Source organism: Grammomys surdaster, unplaced genomic scaffold, assembly GCF_004785775.1.
Source record: "Grammomys surdaster isolate TR1022 unplaced genomic scaffold, NIH_TR_1.0 126271, whole genome shotgun sequence".
NCBI lineage: Eukaryota > Metazoa > Chordata > Mammalia > Rodentia > Muridae > Grammomys > Grammomys surdaster.
Window position 1 is genome coordinate 9377993 of NW_021621071.1, and position 25892 is coordinate 9403884.

Genomic DNA, 25892 nt, shown 5'->3' on the forward strand with positions numbered 1-25892 from the left:
ATTGTGTTATGTGTCTGTCATATGTTCATGCATGTGTATGCCCATGTGTATGTCCAGTCATGACAGTTGCACATGCACAGAGAGACTAGAGAAGGATATGGGCATACTGATTTATCCATCACCACCTTACTTCCTTGAGACAGTGGTGTCCCACAGAACCTGGAGCTAGTTAGCCACAGACCTTCTCCTGTTTCCGCCTTTCCTGAGGCTGTGGTTACAGACTTTACATGCAGTCACACTCAACTTTTTACATTGATTCTGGGCCTTTGAACACAGATTTTTGTCTAACTTGTTTTTCAAACTCCCTGGTAAAATTCTTTGTGTTTTCTGAAAAAAAAAAAAAAGGAGTATTATTCGATGAATACTCTTTTTTACTATTTGCTTTCACTGCGTATAATTTTGAAGCTCTCCCAGCTAGAATGTTATAAACCCTCCAGTTCCCTAGTATAAAATAGAAAGACTGACAGCCCTAACTGTGAGATAAATGGCAGAGCCAATATTTAATAAGCAGAAGCAATTCATCAGGTAGTTTCTTTAAGCTTAAATATTTTTAGGATTCTAGCAGATAGTCAAGGTTTTATTATCAATGTTCTTGTGCGTTGTATTTCTGAAAATTTTCATTGATATAGGATCAAATCAAGGCTGTCAATAGTCTACAAAATCCAACATCTATAAAGCGATAAAATAATATATAGTCTCAAGTCTTAGAATTACTTAAGTTATACCAGCATGGTTTGTTGTAAGAAAAAAGTCAAAGAGTTGTATAAGATTTCTTTGAAATATTCTATCTACAATCTATTGGGTTTGTGTTGGACACCATTTCTCCCTCTCCCTCTCTCTCTCCCTCTCTCTCTCTCTCTCTCTTCTATGTATATATGTAGAGATACATATATATATATGATTTTGTACATGTTCCTCTGTTGTCAGATACCTCAGTTGGTTCGATAACTTAGCAATTATGAAAAGTGTTACGATAACAGTATGTGCAAGTGTATCTGTGGTATGTAGACACAGATAAAGAAAATGCTGTTTATGTACACAGTGGGTTTTCTTTTCATGTGTAAAGAAAAGTGAAGATATAGCCTTTGCGGGAAACCAGATATAGCTAGAGAAAATCATGTTAAACAAATTGATTAGTCTCAATCAAGTACTGCATTTTTTTTCATTTGTGGGACTCAGATATTGTGGGTGCGTAAAATCCTGTGTGTGCCCATGACATCAAAGTAAAATATGAATATTTCTCAGAATATTGTCTGAGAAACCAAAGGGATTAATCGAGGAAAATCGAGAAAGAAAAGGCTAGTGGGTATGGGAGGAAGTATACTCCAAATATGCTCAAGATATTTGCATGATAATGGCCTCATGTAACCCTGTATATAATAATCATAATAATCATACCTTCCTATGCTAGGCATGCTCACACATGCCCATAATCCTGGCACTTATGAGATTGATACATGAAGATCTCCAAAAGTTTAAGGCCAGCCTGGGCTGCATAGTTTCACTAGACCAAAAAGAAAACTTTACTGTCACCTGCCTGGGTAACTTAATTGTGTTAGATTCTCAACACACACGTGTACACACACACACACACACACACACACACACACACACACACACACACGCATGCACATTCTGATAGACATATGCTACCCTATGTCTCCTCTTTCGCTTAGAATCAAAACCAGTCACCCTAGCAGGTGATATGGCTCATTGCTATATTGTGTGCTTGCATAGTGAGGATCCGGGTTCCAGTCCACGCCACCCAAAAGAGTCTCTACCCTGGCTGACAAGATCCTACTTGGTGTGGGTTTCTACTGTGTTTCATTGCTTATCTTCTGCCTTCCAGGTGTCTATGCCAGCAGTTCCAGCTGGTTTGATTTGTTTTATTTTGTTTTGTTTTATGACACTGGAAATAGAACCCAGTCTACTCTGTCCACTAGGCATGTAAGTCTTCTACCACCTACCAACACCTGCAGCCCCCAGTTTTTTTTTTTTCTTCATGCTCTTTAAACATGCCAAACCCATTTCTCCTCAGAGTCAGTGTGCTTTTCTCCATTTGACCGGGATTTATTTTCCTCTAGACATCCTGGTCAGCTCAAATGTCACCTTCTTAAAGAGATATTCTCCCCCCGCCATATTTAATGTTCCTTTCACACTCTCTCCAAGTACCACTCTACGTCCTCGTGCCTCATGAAGTCATAAAATTTATTACTCTCCACAATTGCTCGTATTCCCTGTTTTCCCACTGGAGTGAAAGCTATTGAAAGCCAAGGCCCCCAGTGTCTTGTACGCCACCAGATCACCACTCTCTACAGGACTGCCTGACCTAGCGGAATGCATTTTGTTAATAAGATATGTAAGATTATGATAACTGCCTTACTAGTTTACTGTAGGAAGAGAATAAGAATTTGAAATTCCAGGCTAGTGAGATGGCTCAGCCATTAAGAGCACTGACTGCTCTTCCAGAGGTCCTGAGTTAATTCCCAGCAACCACATGGTGGCTTGCAACCATCTGGAATGGGATCTGATGCCTTCTTCTGGTGTATCTGATGACAGCTACAGTATACTCATGTAAATAAATAACAAACCTTAAAAAAAACCAAATTAATAAAAAAAAAGAATTTGAAATTGCTCAGATGATCAAAACCATTTCCTGTTATCCTCAGCACTATGATTTGGTTTGTGGCTCATTAATAATATTCAAGGAGAAGACAATATTACATAGCAATTCCTTCATTGTTTAAAAATGCTAAGTACATAGTGAAAGGTATGGACTTCCAGCTGAGTCTCTGTTACTGAGTTTCTTTATTTACTTTTTCTATAACCTGTTATTTCCTGACTCTAGAATATCAGCTTCATTAGGACACTGTCAGTGTCTGTATTTTGATTTCGTTTTATTGTTAGTACTCAGTGTAGTTTGTTACTTATTAATTCAATTTTTTGTCAAATGAACAACATAGTAAGCAATATGCTAAATTAATATTCAGCATATATCAATGATAGGACAATTTTATACTGACTTACGGTTAAGTGAGCAAGTAATTCCAGGAATTATAAAGAACAGCTCTAATAAGGATAATGAAAACGAGTGAGATTTAAAAGAATGCTCTGGTCAGTAAAATAAACCCAACTCATAATTCTAACAAGATATTTAAGTATTGTTGCTCAGGGCCAGTATGATGTAGTGACCCAATCTGCATCACAGTGCTGGCAACTTGCTCCTAATTCTTTATCCCCTTAGCTTGTAGATGGAGAAGAAGCCCAGAGAGGCTGCCTAACAGGGTTGCAGTCACACAGCTGAGGTGACTCTCCCTAGTTCTCTAGATATTTGTGCAGTAAAATGCACAGAATCTAAAACACAGGAAGGTGCAGCCCCACTCCTAGACTTCTGACTTAGTTTTCCTCAAATCCGTGAGTTTATTCTTCCTGTCATCAAGCCAAGAATTAACAAGCCATTCTTTCTTCCTTTCCCACTCAGAGTCCCGTTCCTCTTCTGGCCCATTTTACACCACCATTGTTCAGAAGGACTCTATTATATCTATTACAAAGCAGTTCATGTCACTCCCCCACTTAAAACGCCACCGCGTGTTCTATGTGCATCTAGCTGACATAGAACACAGATCCGCAGTTTTTCCTCAGATCTGCAGAATTCAGGTTGAGGTACTCCTGCCCATCTCTTTAACTTCTCACAGTACTCTGCCCTGGCTTTCTTCCTGTCCCTGGCCCAGTGCCAGGCTCTTGGTCCTTTGTGAGTGTTCCCTGTTGGCTGCTCTGCTCAGCCTTTTGTGTTGCTGAATGGCTTCTGTCTTGTTTACCTCTGCTGAAATCTCTGACCCTCCTGGGAGGCCTTCCCAGATGTCCCACTGTTGGATTTGGTTGGCTCTCTTTGTGTGTAACTTTGAGAGCTCTGGGATGTGCTTCCCAGTGTGTTACTGTCCCCTTGATCAGAGGTCTGACCCAGGAGAGAAGGGAACTCTGCCTCTCTGCACAGGCTCTGACTTCAGAGTAGGGACAGTGCCTGGCGTCCCTGACAAACAGTAAGCACTTTGCAAATGAATGAATCTGGCTGAGCGACAGCTGAGTACACTTTATTCATGGCTCACGGAAGCATACTATTTAATTTCTACAAGGGCCTTCCTAAAAAGTATGTCAAGGGCTGGTGAGTTGGCTCAGCAGTTAAGAGCACTGACTATTCTTCTGGAGGTCATGAGTTCAAATCCCAGCAACCCCATGGTGGCTCATAACCATCTGATGCCCTCTTATGGGGTGTCTGAAGACAGCTATAGTGTACTTACATATAATAAATAAATAAAAACCTTTGGGCCAGAGGGAACAGGGCTGGAGTAAGAGGGAGAAGGAAAGGGGGAAAGAATAGTATGTCAAGCACCAAGATGAGCTAGCAGGGATATAAAATAGGGCACACTGTAAGGGTTATCGAGAGCTTGCATGGGTTAAGGATCTAGCATGTCACAGGCCCTACACATACTTTATAGACTGAATGAGTTCTTAAAGCCATAGATATTCTGAAAGTCCTATATCAGTTAATGGGTTTAAACTTTTAACTTGTAAATACAGCTACCATCAGGAGAGGGATGGCTTGGCACTCCCGGCAGTCTCCTGTTGCATAATAAATATTGATTTGCAATACATGTGAGGAGCAATTAAGTGGATAGATGAGAAAACAGACAAACAGACGAGTGAGGCAGCTGAAGTTCAATAGCAAAACAAGAGGAGGAGCAGGCGGAGCAGGCGCGGCAGTTGATTCAAATGGAGAAACCAAGTCCAACGGAACCTGCAGCATGGAAGACTTGGTGCAGGATTGATATCACACAAAGCAGGTGTCTCTGCAGGAACTGGGTACAAGAGGAAAAGCTGAAAAAGAAGGGGAGACACCCAAAGGGAGCCAAGGGTTTACATTAGGCTGGCCTTTACAACCCTTAACAACACATCCGACTACAGAAAACATTTGAAGCAACATGAAAATATGTCTGTAGCCAAATGAATCAAAGTTGTTTTTTGAAATGTAATACTTTGGTAAAACAGCCACCCCCCAAACAATAAGCAAACAAATTGTGCTGTTTGAAAGTAGGGTTTTCTTTCCCCCTTGTTGTCTAAGTAATTTAATAAGACAAGTTGGAAAGAGCAAGAGACGAGGAAGAAATAGGAAATGAGAACCAGGAATGGGTGAGAGAGGGGGAAAGAGAGGGGGAGGGAAGGAGAGGGGAGGGAAAGGGAGAGGGAGGGAGGGGTGGTGGGGGGAAGTAGGGATGGGAAGGAGAAAGGGGAGGGAGAGAGAAAGGAGGGAGAGAGAGGGGAAAGATAGGGAGAAGGAGGTGGAAAGAAGGGGAGAGAGTGTGAGGGAGAGGGGGAAAGTAGCATACATTTCTAGGAAATAGAAGATATTAGACAATACCTCCTTTAGAACCATTGTGTGAGGCTTAAATGCATCCTATGAAGCCTCACAATTACCTTAAACGATTACGTAACCTACAGTGTGTTTTTTAATCATCGGAAAACATCTTGTCCGTGAAAACTATAGCATCTTGTAGCTGAGACTTCCTAAGTTTTTCCCCCAAAACACATTACACCTTCAAGGGAAAAATAAGTGAATTTCCATACTCAGAAGATTTTTAAAGCCCTTATCATGTTAAGACGGCACATTAAGCATGGGAAATTTAGAAGTTATTTTTAGTCATTCATTTTTACTCTCCTATGCTTATTCTACATATAGGTGAAAATATAGTCTTTATTAGTTAATTCTACAAAGTAGGAGGGGGCAGTGTTTAAATACAGAAAGAATAGCCTCAGTTATCTGAGACCTTTGAACCCTAAAATATTCGAAACCTCAGAATGACTGCCTGGCATTTCATTTTGCAAGAAGTCTAAACAACCATAGTAAATTCACAAGTGCAGACATACCACAGTTAAAATTCATTTCACACCCAGTAAGCAAACATAATCAGGCCATAAGCACTGTTCAGCACTGCCCTATGAACTCACAGTTTTGTTGGCAGTAGAGGGTCGACCCTGAAATATTCCAGCAATGGATGAATTAGCTTCGTCCACCCCACCCCAGTTTACAGACCAGCAAATTCGTTTCTCATTTCCTTTTAGGTAGCCGTTCTGCGTCATTTAACAAACAACCCAGACAAGCAGCGGCAGTTGAGGGAGATCAGATTAGATATTAAATTAGGAATTATTCAGGGAAAGTCTTTTGGAAATAATAACTGTGGTTTTTCTATTGTATGTGTGTTGTTTTGTTTTGGTTTTCCCTCTGTGCTGGTTTTCCACAGTGCTGAATGGGGCAGAGTATGAACAGGGTTCACCAGCATGTTAGAGAGAATAGCCCAGGGTGAAATTGTCCTCCGATTAGGTAGAAATGCTTACAAACTGGAAATTTGTTCAGTAGTCAGCCCAGCTCCCAACTCTCCATATGATAAATATGCTTGTAAGAGAAAAACACTTTATAATCACTTCAGTTTATGTCTAACCCGTTATATATGCACAAAGTTTGATATATAATGTATATATATACATATATACATATCGCAGTTTTAATATAGAGACCAGAATACAAACATGTACTCTAGTGTCCATTTCGCTATTATCTATTTCCTATTTGATGTATACAATGGCTTTCGATCACGTCTTACCTTAAAAATCAAACTGTAAGTGGCTGCAAAGATCTAACTTCATCTTCTGCTGCAGTCAGGCCTTTAAAGGCACGTATTTAATATTGTTAAAGATATTAAATAGAACATTATTAAGATGTTTTATGTTTAGATTATGTATGCATGAGACTCATAAGCTATGGATTTCATTTAGCAAAGAGGGTGTGATAAATCATGTCTGCTGTAAGGCTTGTTACAGCAGTGAAAAGAGCATCACTCCTGAGACGGGAGGCGCTTCCGCCCTCAGACTCTGCCGGCCTCAGTGGGACACTGTGTGTTTCCTGAGGTCACACGAAGGCTGCCGCAGTTCATGACCTCACGTGCAGACACCACTGAATCTGAAAGGACTAGAATTTTTAGCATGTTGAATATTTACCAGATAGACTACATGCTCCATACTGCTTCTCAGAGGAGACTATATCCATCATTTAATGTAAATATGCTCAGAAGGGTGTCCTTTAATTAGCAGTCCAGGAGATTCTGTAGGTTAAAGACTGAATCTTAATAGCTGCCCTACTCTTTTAATAAAAGCTGATGGAGAACCTCATTCAAAAGAGTATAGAAACTGTATAAGTGCTTTATAGGCCACTGCCTACTTCCCAGGAGGAAAATACTGAGAGAGAGAGAGAGAGAGAGAGAGAGAGAGAGAGAGAGGGAGAGGGAGAGGGAGAGGGAGAGGGAGTGGGCGAGAGGGAGCGGGAGGGAGAGGGAGAGGGAGAGGGAGAGGGAGAGAGAGAGGGCGCGCGCGCACATGTGTGTGTTAGTATATATTAGCTATTCTTGGTTGAAGTGCATTTTTCTTTGGTTGAATAATTCGGCCTGTTTTGTTTTCTCATGTGAACACACTTTGTCTTAGAAGTTTAATGTTACGTCTTAATGGTCCTTTAGCTCCTCTGCTAAAGTCCACTTGTTACAATAGTAGCCTTCTCTACAGAAGGAAAGGGTGCCGCCTTGGCTTTACAAGTAATTAGTGTTTGCGGACTAGCTGCACAAATAAATCTCTACCGTAGTCCACAGACACAGATGTCTGCAGGGTCCAGAGGTGACTGACTGAGAGAATTGGGCCCGGAGGAGGGGACTATACCTGAGTGGAAAGCATAGACTTATTAGTGGATGTTGGTCTCCCTAAGCTCTCCTCTGTAGTTATTGTATTTCCATTGGGTCCTGGGTTACCAGATTGTCTGATACTTTTTAAAAAATCAAATATCTGGCTTAAGTGTATGGTCTCCTAACTTTTCGATGTTGACCCAGTTTTATAGAGAGCAAATGCCAAACCCTTGGATAAGCCAATTCAAACATGACTAAGTGAGGTAATAGTCCCGCTAGCTGCTGTTAGCCAAATGCAGTCCTCAGTGAGGACCACTGGCTAGAGTGTTCAAGAAATGTGCCACCTTCCTGGTGCTGGGGTGGGGGTGGGGATGTCTCAGCAGAGATGCAGCGGGCCTTGCTGAGGACAGCACAGACACGGGTTACTAACTTGACAGCCGTCCAGGACTGCTCAGCGGCAGCTGTCCAACAGAAAGCCTCCATAAACTCTAGGGCTGGTCTTGGTTGGCTAAAGAGGAGCTCTTTGAGGTAGAGATTGAGGAAGCATTCAGGACTGTAAATCCCAAAAGGACTGAGAGGATTCTGTTCTCTTCCAACACTCTGAGGGAATGACCCTGTCATGTCATTTTGATACAGACACTTCTGAGCTTCTGTTTTTTTCATGTCCTGCCCAATGAAGAAATTCCTTCAGTATCTGTGCCCTGGGAAGATTTTGATTGCTGTGTCCTGTCTTCTTACTTTAATAAGATTGGTACACCATAAGAGTGATAGCCATAACCTTCCAAATAGAAACTCTAAACTCTTCTTCAGCATCACTGTCCCATGATTCATTTTTAAAATGTCTTGTTATCATCAATTCCCAAGATCTTTGCCTCCCAATTAAATCCCCCAGAGAAGGGTAGGGAATCTAGGCCATAAAGTCTCACCAACATGACTGCCTGGAGAGAAGCTGAACAAGAACAATCCAGTCAGCATGCCAAAGCAGATGAGAGAAAGACCACAGACCCCGAGACCGGGACCTCCATCCAAGAACTATAGAGAACTAAGGAACGATGGATATGTGAGAAATAGTCTTCCTCAGCGAAGAGCACGACAATTGGTTATCAATACCAAATGGTTGAGTAAGAGGTGGCTAGAGAAATGGCTCACCAGTTAAGAGCACATTTGGAAGAGCAGAGTTCAGTTCCCTGAATCCATGTTGGACAGCTCATAGTTGCCTGTAATTCTAGCTCCAGGGAATAAAACATCTCTTGGTTCTTTGAGAATGTGCACACGCATACTCATACACACAGACACACACTCACACACACATTCACACAAAGTCAAAACAAACAGACATAGACATACCATATACACACAGGCACATACATATACAAAGGAGAATTAAGACAGACAGATATACACACACACATCACATGAAATAAATATTTTGAAAAGGAAAACCGCAAATAATACAATCACGGGCAAGTGAGATCTCTACTTCCGTTAGATAGGTCGTAGACAGCTTCACTTGACTGCCTCGTTCTTCTGCAAAGATGGTTACTTATTACTCTTTGAGAAGTCGGTCTTAGTAAATACCAAAGGTGAAAATTAGCGAATGTCAGAGGTAAGTTTTAAGTTGCTCTTTGTAGAGGTGCCATGTGTACCCAAGAGCTCTGCTCATCTGACGAGTGTGTCGGCACTTCTAGATTGGAAAGGAGCTTTTAACTACTAATATACAGCATGCACTCCAGCTACCATGTGTTGCAGTCAGCTGTAGTTACAGACGTAGGTAGATAAAATGTGTACCTGCATCGTTTGGGGCTGGGGGGGGCACATACGTTACCAAATTAATTACACTAATAAGGGTATTTGCTTGGTCTGATAAAGAAAAAAAGTCACTATCCAACTCTTTTCCAACTCTGTGTCTTAGTGAAACACCATGGCCATAAGAGCAAGCTGGGAAGGAAAGAGTTTGTCTTACACTTCCACAGCACTGTTCATCATTGGAGAAAGTCAGGACAGGAACTCGGACAGGGCAGGAACCTGGACGCAGGAGCTGATGCAGAGGCCATGGAGGGGTGCTGCTTACTGGCTTACTCCCCATGGCTCAGTCTTCTTTCTTATAGCACCCAGGACCACCAGCCCAGGGATGGGCTCACCCCCATCAATCACTAATTGATCTCAGGCTTGCCTGCAGCCTGATCTTATGGAGGCATTTTCTCAACTGAGGCTCCTTCCTCTCTGATAACTTCAGTTGACATAAAAGACTTGGTATTTCATGCAAGCAGCTCTTAGGTAGACAAGGTAATTTCTTAATTAGCAACAAAATCTGTGTTCTGCTCCCTGCCCCGACTTTATTCAGTTGATAAGCTGGGGCACAGAATCAGGCTTGAAGATTCTTTTATTCTCCATGGAGGGTCTGCTGGCTTGAGAGAAGGTGATGCTACCCACTTACTGACTTGTTATTCAAAGTCTAGACTGCAGATCTGCAAGTCTCTGCCTAATTGCTTTTAACTGTTCTGCTGAGGAAGCCAGAATAATAACAGCAAGATTCAGAACCCAAGGACGGTGATTTTTGTTGTTGTTGTTGTTTAAAGATGTTCATGGAACGTTTTACAGCATCTTTTTGTCAGCATCATTAGGTCTGTATCTCTCGACACAAATCCAACCTTCTCCAGCATACAGAATGAGAAACCTCAAAGCAGAGGGGAATCTCATGAGAGGATTGGATGTGACTCCACACACTTCAGAGCCGGAACGTCCTGAATAAAATTTGTCCCTCCTTCATTATGAGCAATCTGTATCTGAAAGCTGAGCCCTGTCTGAGTACAGAAGAGAGACCAATTGCCTGTGAACCTAACAACAGGTAGTAGGAGTACAACCAGCCCCCTTGGGATGGCTTGTTATGATATTGTTTTTGAACAACCATTATTCAGTCAGATGCATAAATGATGATTTAGACTGGGAATCAAATGACTTGTTCCTAATGTTAGAAACCCCCACCCATGAGGAGACCTTCAGAAGAAAGACCCTAGTGGGGGAATGTTACACAGGAGTCCTGCTTCTCCAAGTAGCCTCTAGGGAACTTCTGTCCTTTGGCCTCAAGTATTTTTGATAGAGTTGCTTTTTGTTTTTGTTTTTCTTTTTAAGTTGTTTGGAATTTTTAAAGATAAGGATAAAGGCTGGGACACATTCAATTAAGAATTCAGTTTCATCTGCCTCATAGCTCTTAAGTTTTTATTGTTAAGCAGTGTTGACACCTCAGCCTGAATCACACTGGAGTTCTGCTAGCTCCAAGTTGGATTTTTTGTGTTCCCTGTCTCTGAGACCAGGCAGTTCCCTTTATTTGCTGTTCTTAAGCCTATGAGAGGCTTCTCTGAGAAGCGCATTTTAATATTTAGATCAAACAGCGATTGGAATACATTAATGCCCAGTGGGTTTGAAAGCAGCTGCTGAGTCTTCTCCCTGCTGCTCCAATTAACACAGGCAGCACTCTCAGTCAGCAAGAGGGCTGAGCATATGGGTGAAACCACTTTGCAGATCGCTAGCGTGGCTTGCCAGAGAGCCGAAGGGTTAACCAGCCTTCCCTTCTCCTAAACCGCAGCTTTCTAGGAAGTTTTCCACACTGCTGCTGTGCGTTGAGCAGAGGAATGCGAACAGGGGTGGGTAGGATTAGCAGGTGGGTAAAGCCAGGTCGTCCCCAGTTTGGTTCAGTCCATTGACTAGAGCGCTTCCCCACCCCCGCCCCTTGGTGGAGGTGTTGGAGAGTGACATTTTAGTGCCGGGACGCCTCTTGCTTCTAGCTGAATATCTTGAACTTTTGTTTGGTTTGGAAACAAATTGAACCCCACAGCTTTGCTGGAGTTTTTTTTTTTTCCTCTTTAATTATTATCTTTTGTTATCTTACTTTTTTCTCTGCCCCACCCATCCCTTTAAAAAAATAGTAGATTTGACAGTTTCTTAGGCTAAATGAGAAGTCTCCCCAAGCTACCCGCACGTTGCTGTTGTGTTTTTCTCCTGCTGTGGCTGAACTCTCAGCCTTGATGGGCACACGGAGAAAGGCTGGAGGGTAATATGCCCCGGTCCCCGGGCTTGGTGAGGGTCATTCATGCTCCGCCGGCTTGAGGAGCAGCTGGGCTGTCCGCTCTTGCTGCTGGCTGCGCCACCGCCGCGCGCTGCCCCGGGAGCCAGTCATGGACCGCTTCCTGGGATTTGTCAAGCAGATTCGGAGATCCAGGAGAAGAAAGGGGAAAAAATACCGTCCAGAAGAGGATTACCAGGAGGGCTATGAGGATGTCTATTACTACGCTTCGGAGCATTTTCGAAGTAAGCGCTTCCCTCCGCCCTCCTCCCCTCCTGGTCCGTCTGACATGCCTGGGCTAACAATAAACCTTGCATGCTTCTTTACTCTTAGACGCAAAGACTTTCCAGATGGGGTACTGTAAAGTGCTAGATCCATCGTGCTTGGTTTGTTGCAAGTATGGCCACCGGGTCATATCTAGACACTATTACCAGTGCGGGTCTACACAGAGATTAATATTGTAGGTGCGATTGATTGATTCTGTTCTTTTAAGAAGCTGTTTGAAAAAGTGTCTTGTAGGTGGCTAGAGTATGTTCTGTTGTAGTTGTGATTTCTTTTCAATCATTTCACATGTGTGTATTTTTCTCTCTTTTCAAGATAGAGACGGTTGGTTTGTTTAGAAAGTCATTGTTCGAGTCGGAGTTGATGCTCACGATTAACGCTTGTAGTCCCAACTTCTGGACAGTTACCTGTGATGAAGCCTGTGCTGTTTGTACACGAAAGTTCAAATGCTTTTCTCTGATGCATGTTCGTAACCTTGTTATTAAGTTAGAGGAGCTGGCTTGCTGTCAGCTAGCAGCAGCAATACCTGTAGACTAAAAAAAATAAAATACCCACATGGAGACACTTGTAAATTGACTTTAAAATAGCACAGGACTAAATTTTTTCTTGTACCTGTCAGGGCTCTAGGTTCCTGGGGAGGCTTAGACAGGTCCCTGTAGATTTAAAATGTCCAGAAATGCCTCAGGGTGAAGAGACCTCATTTCCCTGCCAAGATCACTGAGTTTATGTGACCAGATGAAGGGAAGGGAGGTGACAGCTATGTGTGAGATACATTTTAAAGATTAAAAATTATTCCTTATCTTCTTGAGCAAGGATTTTTATGAACATGTACCCGGATCCCATCCCCCACCCCCTTTCTGGCTTTTTGAAGTCTAACCATGACTGTGTCGTATTTATACCTTTTGAGCCTTGTCTAATAAATAATTTAGCTCCCAATTTCTGTGGCACTGAAAGCCAGGAGAATTATTTCTCCATGACAAACCCCCTGCTGTGATTGATGGAGCCTGAGGGTTGAAAACTTGCTCACGTGGTGGCAATAACACAATAATGCAAATTGTAGTCCTTTGATATTTGCCTGAACAGTAGTGCAATAATGTTCTTGCAGAGTGTCCTCTGGGTTTCGGAGGTATTTTCAGTGTTGTAATGCTTTTTTTCATGAATAATCTATTATAATATAGCGACAGTCTATATCTTCTAAATTTAGCTCCCTTGATATATTCTCAAATTTAACTAAGATTTGTGGCACATTATATATACATATATATATTGCCAGCTTGCATGAGGAGGAAGTCTGAAATGTAGAAAGTGGGACGAGAGAAGCTTAAGAACATTGCTTGGGCTGCTATTCCGTAAACGCGTTTCTTGTAATCAGTACACACCAAGTCTCAACCACACCCTCTGTGACTTGTGCTGTGCTGCGTGTGTGCACAGATTGACTCAAAATCTCCCAAAGGCTTGCAGTCTACTTGTGCTGCTGAGGTTTTTTTTTCATGTTTAAAATAGATTTGCTGGAAAGCGCGTAAGCCAGGAAAAGCGTTTTCCAAGAACAGCGTAAAACGATGCTATGATGAAGGACGTGATCGCCAACCATCAAGTTCAGAAACTCAGAGAAAACTGTGCCCGCTCTGATTCCTCAAGGATAAGATGATAACCAGCCAGAGGCTTTGACTTTCCATGTGATAATAGCATCCACTGACTTCCCCAGAAGCACTCTTTCTTTATGTGATGCCCTTGGAAACTTGTGGACCTAGCTGGCTGTTGGGTCCCCAACTTTAAAATGCATCATCATAAACGGAATATCTCACAGTGAACCAGCATCTCATCAAATATTAAATAACCAGACCTTTGGCAGAAGGCATGTCACAAAACATAGTGACGTCAGTCACAGTGCATCTTTGGTTCCAGAGTCAGGGCCTCCCTGAATTGGGCAATGGGTATCCTACCTGTATTTTGCTGCTTTGGAAAAGTATACAGAGCAAGCTGACTCTTAAAGCTAACCTTCTCAAATGGGAAATACAGCCAATACAGCAAATACATCTATAATGTATCTCTTTCAGTTAGTCTTTGGTATACTCTGAAAGGTTACAGCCCATGGACTTCCTCACACAGGGAGAAACTCCGTTTACATTAATTTTGAGAGAACGGTAGAATTTATTGATGACATCTGCATCTTATTTAGTGATATCATTGTTTTTTTTAAAAAAAAAACCACACCAATTTCATAAATAATTTATCATATGATAATAAAAGATTGAGCTAGTAAGGACTTCCCAGAAAATATCCCCCAAATTCTTCCCTCTCTGGTCTAGTCTCAAGGGCTTTCTGATAGATCGTATCCTAAATGATGTATCTTCCTTTCTGGGTTTTGATTCAGAGTTTCTTCATCGTCTCCTTTATCTTAGATGCCCCTCAGTTATCATAATAAATACCCAACATCGAATTAAAATGTTAATAGGGCCAGATGCCGTGGAATAAAGATCGTTTTAGAAATGGGATTAGTTCTCTTGCAACCTTGTCAAAACTGGGTTTTAACAGTAATGATGATAGACTGGTTTTGTTTTTAAAGGAAAATCTCTGTGTATTAACTTGAACCCACCCAGGCAATTGTGTACAAGTGGCAGAAGGAGACATTTTATTAAAAGCTGCCTTTGCCACTTACCAATTCTTTCATCGTTTTAGAGGTGGAGTCTAAGCAAACAAGACAGAAGCCTTGGGCAAATCGAACATCCCTGGGTTTTAGTTCATAAAATGTGACACAAGCGTCTTCATTTTTAAGGCTGATTCTAAGAACAAAGATATGCATTTCTACCTTACTTCCTATAATAATTCAGGTTTTCAAAAACAAACAAACAAACAAACAAACAAACAAACAAACATCCCATAGCATCTTGCTATGTTGGCCAGGCCTGTTTCCAGCCCCTGGGCTCTAGTGAGACTCCTTGCCCAAGCTTCTAGAGTACCCAATAATAAACTATGGTGGCTTTAGGTACAGAATTAGACGAGGGGTTTTAGCTGGTATTTATCCAAATAACCCTCCTGACTATTCTGAAGGAACTGTTTAAATCGCCAATGAATTTCTTTTGATTAGATGCTATCAAAAGAGGGGGTCTTTCTATTAAGGTCATGATTTATCATTGACTATTAAGGATTTGGGAGATTTCTTTGATAATCCAGAGAGTTCTGAGTATGTTGATCAATCTTTGAGAGCTTCCGTTTAATTGTATCTTCCACAGAGCACAGTTTCCTCTGGAAATTCTTGCCTAGAAGATTTGAGTGGTTTTCCTTAAGAAAAACTTGACTCCCTTGCAAAAGCGTCATAAATGGAAGTATGCCAACACTCGAGAGCTCGACCCTGAAGTCTAGCTTTATTGTGCTCACTGCTTCTTACTCCTCTAAATATTCATTGTTGGGATTTTTGTTTTGTTTTTCGAGACAGGGTTTCTCTGTATAGTCCTGGCTGTCCTGGAACTCACTCTGTAGACCAGGCTGGCCTTGAACTCAGAAATCCGCCTGCCTCTGCCTCCCAAGTGCTGGGATTAAAGGCGTGCGCCACCACCGCCCGGCTATTGGGATTTTTAAAAGCTCTGTTTGGTCATGCTTATTTGATCTGCCATTCAAAAAGTAAATGTCCAATCCTATTGTTACACATTTTTTTTTTATTTCAAATTGGATACTATTGAGGGTATAAAGCAAATAAGGAAGGTCTTGTTCATTCCCTTTGGACTGTTCTTAGCTCTGATAAAAATCTGGGCTTGCCACTATCTATCTGAGGAATTCTTGACAGGGAGGAACCTGGTTGTCTCTTCTCACGGCTCCAGCCCTGGCCCCTTTGACAGGTGCATCATGGTATTGAATTAGGCACGGGGTTCCTCCATGGTATCCTGCTTCCTGGGTTTTCATCTTAACTTATCTGTGCTGGAGCACTGCTGTGTGTGAAAACTGTTCTTGGCAGTGTGTACTGACTGTTAGTTTTCCTCCTGAGGTCACTTCATGTGAAACCGTAGAAAGCAGAGAGCATGGCTACTGGGTGGAGCTTTTGAAGTGAGATCACTTGTATTAACGTTATCTTCATTTGGTTCACCGTTCTCGTTTGCTTATGCTGAGCTGCGGTTCTCATGTGGTGTGCGTGAATTGTTAAAACACTACAGCTATGTTAGTTTGTTTAGCAACATATGCATGACAAAGTCCCGAGCAGCCAACTCAGGCTTCAAGTTGATTCAAATTTCATTTTTTTTTTTAAAAAAAAATGCTTGATGTATTTATTTGATTGAAAAGCATTGCATAGTATATGTCTCAGGGCACAAAATAAGTTTACTGGGAGGTCATTTTTAGGCAGTATTATGGGTGATTGATTTTTCATTTATCCATTTATTTGTTTATTTTGTAAAATCCATGCAAAACTTCCACCTTTTGCCCCACAGACTGGCTGTCATCTGCTTAGTGCTCTCTCTCTCTCTCTCTCTCTCTCTCTCTCTCTCTCTCGCTCTCGCTCTCGCTCTCGCTCTCGCTCTCGCTCTCTCTCTCGCTCTGTGTGTGTGTGTGTCTGTAAATCTCTCTCTCTCTCTCTCTCTCTCTCTCTCTCTCTCTCTCTCTCTGTCTCTCTTGATCAATGTGCCAGACAGACATAGTGGACAATGTTGATATATTCTTTGGAAAGAGGCCAGCCTCTTCTGTAAGTTGGGTAGGAGCTGAGCGTGTAGTGTGTTTGGTTCCTTGGCTCTTAGGGGAAGAATGAAGGGGAAAAGTGGGGGAGGGGAAGGGAAAAGGCAAACCACCCTCACTTCCCCAGCGCTGACATGCAGAAGACATTTGTTTCTATGGTAAAAACTGTGCTCATGGAACTGACAGGTCTTGGATGTGAGATCTGATGACTCGAGCCTTAGTCATACTTGATTTGACTCAAGAAGTCGCTGAGGATTCAGAGAAACAATTATAAAGAAACAGGCTTGGTTGGGAAGAGGCATTTGCTTGCTTTCTTACTGCCCTCCTCATCTTTCTTTTGAAAGACTTGCTTTCCACCCACAATGCATTTGTTTGGCTGAAAATCGATTGGCTGGCATATTCTGTTTGTTGGGTATTTTATATCACCAGCTTTATCGTCCCGAGATGTATTTTTTTCTACATGACATAATTTAAAGGACTAGTAAACTCGAAGGTACTTTAGACTCTTTCGTCTGACCTGTGTATTTCTTAGATGATAAAAAGCTAAAGTGCTCCACAAGTCAAGTGATTTGCTCAGGCTTGACTGTGTGATCGCCACAAAGTTGGAATTACGAGGTATAACCCTTTACAAGGTCTCTTCCTACCTATTACCCTGTGTGTATAGTTTGGCTTTCTGGTAGCTTTTCTGGTTTATCTATGTATGAGCTCGATACTTCCCATGACAAACTGTTTATCCTTTTAATTCTGAGTTATTTAAGTTGCTAACTTAAAATTATAAATCAAATCAATATGTTTTATTTATAGATGATATTGATGATTGATTGCCAGTGACTAAACCCTCCTTTCTGCATCACTTCCCAGCTGTCTGAGGCTTGCAAACAGAACTGTTTTGTCATTGAATACGTCTGCGGGACACTCATGCTACCACAGTTTCTCTGAGAATAATAGAATCAGGATGAGTTTGAACTTCCTTTGGTAAGATCTGCTGTCTGGTGTAGAAAATTCTTCCTCAACACCCCAGCAGAAGGACAGGCAGCTTTTGGTAAAACTTTCTAACGGGAGCATACTCCATTGGAGGCGAAGACTGAGTACTATAGGAACCTAAGCTTCTTCTAGACAGGTGCCGGTTACAGGATGGATCGCTGGCGTAGTCGGTAACACTTTACAAGTCCAGAGTCTTAATCCTGACCCGTGTAACTGTAGACTGTAGTGACTGTAGTGCACTCGGAGTCTGTGTCTTCCTCTTCTTACATTCTTTTTTCACACATGTAGCCTACAGCATATGGAGGTGAATAGTGGAGGTGAATAACTCCTTCAATGTTATTTTTGCCTTAATTCTACAAATGCAAAAGATCTTCGTACTGAGTTCACATCCCATATGGCTTTTATTTTATTTTTTAACTTTCTGTTCCTTTCATTTCTCCCTCCCATGTTTATTACTACAAGACAAACCAAGCTTTTCAATTGTTTAATGAAAGCCAAACTTTTGTGCTCTCTGTCTGCGTGGTACAGTGAGCACCTGTTTGTCCTCCTTGAAAGTATTTTTTTTTTTTTTTGCTCCTTCGGAAAAGGTCAGTCTTTGTTTTTAAAATACTTCTGTTTCTGCTCTAGTTCTGTCATTATGGGTCAATCAAATCTGTTGTGATTACGATATGCACTGTTCATCCTGTGGGGATTGGGTTGGGAACAGGCACACAGAGCAGACTGGGTCCAGCACAATGGTCTACCACTTGGGAGTTGGTAAATGTAACTGGATGTCATGATGCACAGAGAAGCCACTTGTGGGGTCAGGGAGAGTGAAACAGCAAAGATGAGTTGTAGACAGGAAACCTAAGTTCTCCATGGCTACCCAAACTGCACACAGTTCCTGAGTGAGGAAGGATTAGTCTTAGAAGCAAAGCTTGTATCGGCTAATTCTAATCCGGTAATGTTGCACATTTTATTTTTTTACTTTGAAAATGTGATTATTTGTTTTCATTTAATAGCAATAAGTACCAGAAATAAAAAAGAAGCCTTCTATCAGATGTAGGATTGGTAAAGATCTTTTCACAATCTGTTGGTTACCTTTTTGTCCTTTTTACAGTGTCCTTTGCCTTACCAAAGCTTTGTAATTTTATGAGGTCCTGTTTGTCTATTGTTGATCTTAGAGCATAAGCCATTGGTGTTCTGTTCAGAAAAATTTCCCCTGTGTCCATGTGTTTGAGGCTCTTCTCCACTTTCTCTTCTGTTAGACTCACTGTATCTGGTTTTATGTGGAGGTCTTTGATCCACTTGGACTTGATCTTTGTATAAGGAGATAAGAATCGATTTTCATTCTTCTTCATGTTGACCACCAGTTGAACCAGCACCATTTGCTGAAAATGCTGTCTTTTTTTCCACTGGATGGTTTTAGCTCCTTTGTCAAAGATCAAGTGACCATATGTGTGTGGGTTCATTTAAAAAACTATATGGGTTTCGTGAAAGTTCTGCCTTCTATAAGAAGATAGAATCGTACTGGGTCTGAGTAACTGTGACTGTAGACGAACCATCAGGGTCTTTATACTTACTTCTCAGTGTCTCATTTGTCCAATGAGACTCATGCTCCTGCTGCAGGACACTGACTACCTGGGGTCATGGAATGACTGATGAGTCTAGTCAGTAGCCTGTGTCTCACAGGACTGCCCGTAGCCCAGGCACAGCTACGCAGAGAGGCTATCAAGCGGGCATCTTTAGGCAGGTGACATTTTCATTTAGCTGATCTTCTGTTTGTCATTCATCCCTTTCCCCCAGTTTCCTTTAAGACCTGAATCCTGCTTAGAAGAAATCACACAAATCCCCCACGCAGCCCTCACCAGATAATCTACTCTGAAGTTGGGATGTGGGTGGAGACTCTATCGCACCAGTGATTTTGGATCTGCAACAGAAGTGACAGAATTCCGTTCTGTTATCTCAAGTATTATGTAATCTCAAAGTCAAAAGACATCTCTGAAGCATCCATCCGTACAGCCCGGTTTATTGGAGCCTGTTGATTAAAACTGAATATCAGTTATTGAGGTCTACAGATGACTAAAAATAAAATTGAGGTTCATTTTAAATACTAAACCTATGCTGGTATATGTTGTAGAAATTCTTTGAACTGATTATAGTAGTATGAAGTTAAGGACAAATTCATTCATAAAGTCATAATTTATATAGTATAAATAAGAAATATGTATTTTCTCTTCCTCTTTCTCTTCCATTTTGAGACTATGGTTTGTAGGTCCTTGGCAAGTGCTTTATTAGTGAATTGCATTCTTAGCTCTTGACTTTTGCTATTGTTATTTGGCAATATGTCTCAATGCATTGTAAGTCAAGCAAGAATGCCTTTAGCTCACTATAACAGGCAGCGTTGCCTTGAGCTCACAATCCTGATGCCTGTGTTCTCTGAGTGTTGGAATTAGAGTGATGTGCCTTCGTACCTGATTCTTTATTTTCTGTCTTGCCAAGAGCAGAACTTGACAGGGGGTGTGGCACACATGCACACTGTAGGAGTGATGGAGTAATAGCCTCGTACAGTTGAGGTGTGGTTTCAGTTGGCATTGCCATGGGACAGGAGTATTAAATTTGTGGAAATCATTCAGTCATTTCTATTTCTCTAGCAGATATAGGTTGAATATCTCTAGTTTCCTAAGCCAAAATGCTCCAAAATCAGAAATCTTTGAGTATTAGCATACTACCACCTATATTTAGAAACTTGGGTACTCACCCTCATATGGCTTGTCACAGTCAAGATTGCAAGCTCACTAAGGATACTGTATAGTAGTGAGAAAGTATATCTTAGGTAAAGTCATCCCTCTCTGAGAAAAGAATGTGGAGCTGAGGCTGAAGGGACCGGATGTCTTGGTCAAGAGTTGAGTTGATCTCAGGGAGGTTAGAAGTGTGTGTATTCATTTCCAGTCATACTTCACTTCCCTTGCTTTCTGAATAGATTGTTTTCTTAATGTTTATTTGTATGGTCAGTGTTTTGAAATTCAGAATGCATTACTGTCTGGGAATAATAGAGTAAAGAATGGGGAAAAATAAATTCAAAGTCAGTCTTGATCATACACGCCTCTAAACAAGTTCACTAAAAGGGAACAACGAAATGGCTAAAGGGGACCTGAGTTACCGGACAAAGCCTGTGTCTTGCTGAAAAAGTAACTCTATAGTTGTCAGTCACAAAAGGAAACCTTCTGTTTGCCCAACATTACAGCATCAGAGTCACAAAGTAGAGCTGTGCTTTTCAGGGATAAGAACATGGTTGACTCTGCCTAGACAATGATGTCATAAAACTTAGACTTGAATTCTCTACATCACTAACCCCAGTGCTCAGGCAAAAACTACCCTTGCCACAAAATGAGAGAATACTGATGTTTGTGATTGCTTTATTGTTTGTTTATTTATTGTTATATCAAATATACAGATATATCAAACTCCTTCCTAGTCTTTGAAATTTATTACACTATAGAAAATGTTAGGGTTTATATGCATACTGGGCATGCTCATTTCCAGACACATAGCCAGCTTGTAAAGGCTATGTGTTTATACTCCACTCTACCACAGGACTCTGTACATAATGGGGAATTGAGCCTCAAGCCTGACCATTGTTCATTACATCTCTAGCAATAGGTATAAGTAGAGAAATCTGTTGTTTACGGGAATATTAATTACTTTCTCAATGTTTGTTAAATATGATTCATCTTTATTATTTAAAACCCTCCAACATAAGATTTAAAAAAAAACATTTGTTTTTCTGATGATTGTCTAAATTGTTTTTCATGAGCTGCATCTGAGCAAGGGACTTTCAATCTCTGGCCAACTTCAGCATTGTGGCCAATGGTTAGGGACAGCAGGTGTCTCTGGCTGCTGCTGAGCTGGCCTGTGCTTTCGTGGTGTGTTCATGTTGGCCATGGTATGTGGCTCATACATTTTCAAGCGTAATAGCAGTTGATTTGTGAAGCCCTGCCTTTGAGATTAAACCAGACCCATATCAGATGAAGCCAGAGCAGCATCGAGAGTGGCTCTTGTCACACACTGCCAGTGTAGAATGCGAAGCCAAAGTACAGTGTTGGTGACCCTCAAAAAATGGATACAGGTGGACAAAGCTTCAGTCAACGTTGTTACAAGTGATTCTACTTTTGGCTCATCCATAATTTTGTAAACTATAAACTGCTCTGCATACAAATAAATGAACCCAGCAAGTGCCTTTTTTTAAATGGCTGTGATCGTGAGACTTTGAAAATATATAATCCAATACATTACCCTGCCTGTAATTGTGATCATTTTACAGGGACAGCTGCACAAAGTTGGGGTGAGATGTTTGGGTACTAAGAAGTTGGTAGTAAATTTCTTCTGTATGGGTTTGTGTGGGGGAGTTCATAGCACCAGAGAACTACTGTTTATGGCTGGTTTTAGCTACCTATGTGAAGCTTTTATGACTTAGAAGACAAAATACCACCTTTATTATGAAAATTCTCAAAGCTTTTAAAGTAGGTGTTCGTAGGGCCATTATGCAGATAATGTAAGAAATGTTAGAAGCATGAAGTTTGGGACCTTCTGGTCCAGCCATCTGATTTGACAGTTAATCCCAATGGCATAGAGATTGGTCAGTGATTATGTTTTTAGTTTTCAAGAGAAGATGCAACTGAGGATTACATAGTGAGCTAGAAACAGTCCTGAAGGAAGTAGTTAATAATGTAATCCTGCAGCATTTGTAACCTCTCCATCTCCCACACCCACCTCATGGCTTCAGGGGTTCTCTGTAGTGCAGTCTCTTCTAAGGGATGGATTTGAGATTTCCATATGTGGTTGTGTAAGTACATTGCACCTACTACATTTTTTTGTGAATGTGTGTACATACACACACAGAAACACACAAAGAGAGAAACACACAGGTACACATATACACACACCCCTATCTTGAGACACTGTCATTTTCAAACTTCAGCACCAAGGACAGTGCCTCTGCATCAGTAGATGATTCTTGTTTTAAAGCTGGAGAGTTGGATGCATTCTTGTTCCCGCCCTACACAGAAACTTGTGTTATTTACTTCATACAGTAACAGTTTACATAGCAGGTTGACTACAAGGTTTAGAAAGTGGTGTTCTGACTTGAAGAGAGTAAGCCCTCCACTTACACTGTTGTGATAACAGTGTCTCCTTCCACTGTTCCACAACTCCTAATCACAGAGCCCTTTGCTTTTCTCCCTCGAGGCACTGTTCAAAGACTCCTTCATGCCTGTAACCTCAAAAAAAAAAAAAAAAAGAAAAGAAAAGAAAACAGATATGGGGCTCCAAATCAGCTCAGAAATAATCCCATGTGTCTGAAAACATGAAAGGCAGCACAAACAACTGCTGTAAGTCCGAGTCATTTTGTGACAATGTCATCCTGTCTGTCTGTTCAGTCTTGTCTTTTCATTTATCTCAAGTTAGGTTATGCTTTGTGTAGTATTATTTACATATAATGTTTATATGACTCCTGTTGTTATTTAATCTCGAGTTGGAAATTGAGAACTGATGTCTCTCATTCACAAAACATCTCATGCAGATTGGGACTTAACATCAGTATCATCAATTCATTAGTCCTGGGATGGAAACCTTGACTGAGCTTTTTGTACAATCCTCCAACAACCCAGAATCAAGAACTGAGAAATCTAAAACATGTGGTCACATGAACATCCAAACAGGAATATACTTTGTATTAATCAGACCCAACACTCAATTATTAAGAATGAAATAGTGTAAGACCTGTGCATCTGTGTGAACAATAATGGCACTATGACATAAGAGAATTCTTCCTGGGACTGACTTAGGGGTCACAAATCCTAGCTATCATGACAATTGGAAAACTACATAGAAGCTATTTCCCTTCATTCATATTCCTAGTTGCTAAGTTATACATGAGTCATACTCTTTCCACCCACAAGCAGGAGAAACACGCACATACCAAGTTTACTGATGGGACATTTTTCTCAAGTGGAGTGAAATTATTCACAAGAGGCATAAGTACTTTGAGTGAATATTATTCCAAACCTTAAGAACACTGATCAAGGGACCGTTTGTGTCATTGTACATCATTTGTACTATGCAAGCTGATCTTGTCTTTCCCCAAATGCCTTTGTAGAGTGTTGCAATGGTCCCAGTCACTTAGCTATAACAATTTTCTACATTTGGAAGGCTCTGGCTTTTATGCTCCTGCTTTTCCTTCTTAAGGTTGAATGTTTCACAAGTTATCAAAACTTGCCATACTTTATTAATATGGTAGTGATTTCTTACTTTCAGGTATTATTTCAGGTATTATTTGGAATGTCTTGGGATATTTAACATCGCGTCTTCCTCCTCTCATTGGAGAATCTGTTCTTTTGTAAAGTCACTAACTAGTGTCTCCATTCCGTTTGGTTCTTTCCTTTACATCTTTTATTTTTCCCCCATTTTTCTGACCGTCAGCCATGAATGTTAAATTGACTAGATCCCTCCAACTTCACCTGTCCTATCTACTTGTCAGAATGCTCATGACTTCTTTCTTTAGATATCTGCGTCCCTGATATCACCAGGTCCCTCAACGGTTTGCCTCCCTTGAAACTTCACCCTCCTGGATTTGACAGCATTCACTCTTAGCTCCAGTAGACCATCTGCGGCCTTCACACCTTCATTTGTGCTCCTGACATTGCTGGATGGAAAAAAAGAAACCTCTTTAACTAAGGTGGTTGGCTACATTACAAACTTAGGAGTTCCAGTCTTAGCTGGACTCTCAACCTAATCATCAATCACTTGATTTTATCTCCACTCTCAGTCATTCTCTTTCCAAAACTGCAGCTCTTTCCCCCTCCTGTTACTCCACACATTCTCAACCGAAGATATATTTCTGGCTTCTCCTTATTCATATTTCATACTTTCACCCATCTCATTTTCTTGGTATTTCAAATGCACGGCTTCTACTCTTTAATCTCCAACACTCAAAAGGAGGTTCCTACTTAATATTTAAATAATTGAATGTTGGCTTGTGACTCTGTATCCCATACCTACCATTCCATCAAAAGTCTTCCAGCAAAGATCACCAATGTGACCCGATTTTAAATTTAGTGGTATTTAAGACTTCCTTGGCTTCATCCACATTGCTATAGCGATTGAAGATGGTGCTTCACTCTGGTCCTTATTCTTGCACCTGTGGCTCACCTGCTTCATGATTATTTTCTTCTCCGATCACCTGTAGTCTTGAGGCTTCTTCCACATTAACTTTCTTTGCTGTTCTGAAATTCAGGTTCTATTTAGATTCTTGCTCAATAAACTCTTCCCTGACCAATCTCACCATCTTCTTTTCAGTTTGTGGGCTACAATTGAGCTCAATTCTGTGTTTCCAACTGCCTCCTGGATGGTCTAGCATCTCAGATTTTAATTCATTCCAAACTAAACTAACAACTTTATCTGCAATCTAAACATGTTTCTTCCACCCATCTGCCCCATCTTTTGGAGTAGACGGCATTGCTGGACTTTGGAAATACTAAGACTGGACGATTCATTCCTCACTTCCTATATCTTGGTTTTTTTTTTCTATTATACTGTGTCTACTTTATCTGCGTTATACTTTGTATTCCCTTAGTACCCAACTAGCCCAGAGTTAGAGCCTAATAAATGTTTTAATTATATTTTATACCACACCAAAATGTAGACAACTAGAACAGAACTTGGTCCCAAGGGATAAATCCATCCTCAACTTTGATGTGTCTATTAATATTTAGGCCTACTGGAAAGATACTTAGCAGTTTGCAATGCCTTGAGGCAAATTTTTTTTCTGAGGTGTAAAGTATGCTGTTAGACTTTGATTCATGATTTTGACCTTGTTCATTAAAAGCAAAGTGGGCAACTTGAGTCTCAAGGACCTGCATAGCTGGAAATATTAGCCTGGTGCCCGGAATTCAATAATAATGGATTGTTTCATCTGTAGCAGCTTATTGTTGATATCTTTGTCCTAAAAGGAAGTTAATTATTCTTACTTGTGCCTTTCCATTAAGAGATCTGCTATTTGGATTAGAACATTGCATTGAAGTACAGTGACATATTGAAGATATGAAAAATAAAATGTTTTCAGTGATCACGAAATGGTAATTCAATGATTCACCAAGAATATCGCAGGAGACAATAGAGGCGGCCATAGATCCAATGAGAAC

The 25892-nt window shown here is 41.0% G+C and overlaps 1 protein-coding gene across 5 annotated transcripts in view; it reads left to right on the forward strand.

The window, feature by feature from the left end:
- Positions 1-25892, forward strand: part of Grip1 (glutamate receptor interacting protein 1) — a 647269-nt gene that overhangs the window by 243500 nt on the left and 377877 nt on the right. Inside the window, exon 1 of one of the 5 annotated variants that reach the window (XM_028759126.1) lies at positions 11897-12029. The exons of the other annotated variants lie outside the window; for them this stretch is intronic. Within the exon in view, the coding sequence (XP_028614959.1) occupies positions 11897-12029 (133 nt within the window). Of the gene's footprint in view, positions 1-11896; positions 12030-25892 lie in introns of those variants that run through there. 5 annotated transcript variants of the gene reach the window in all.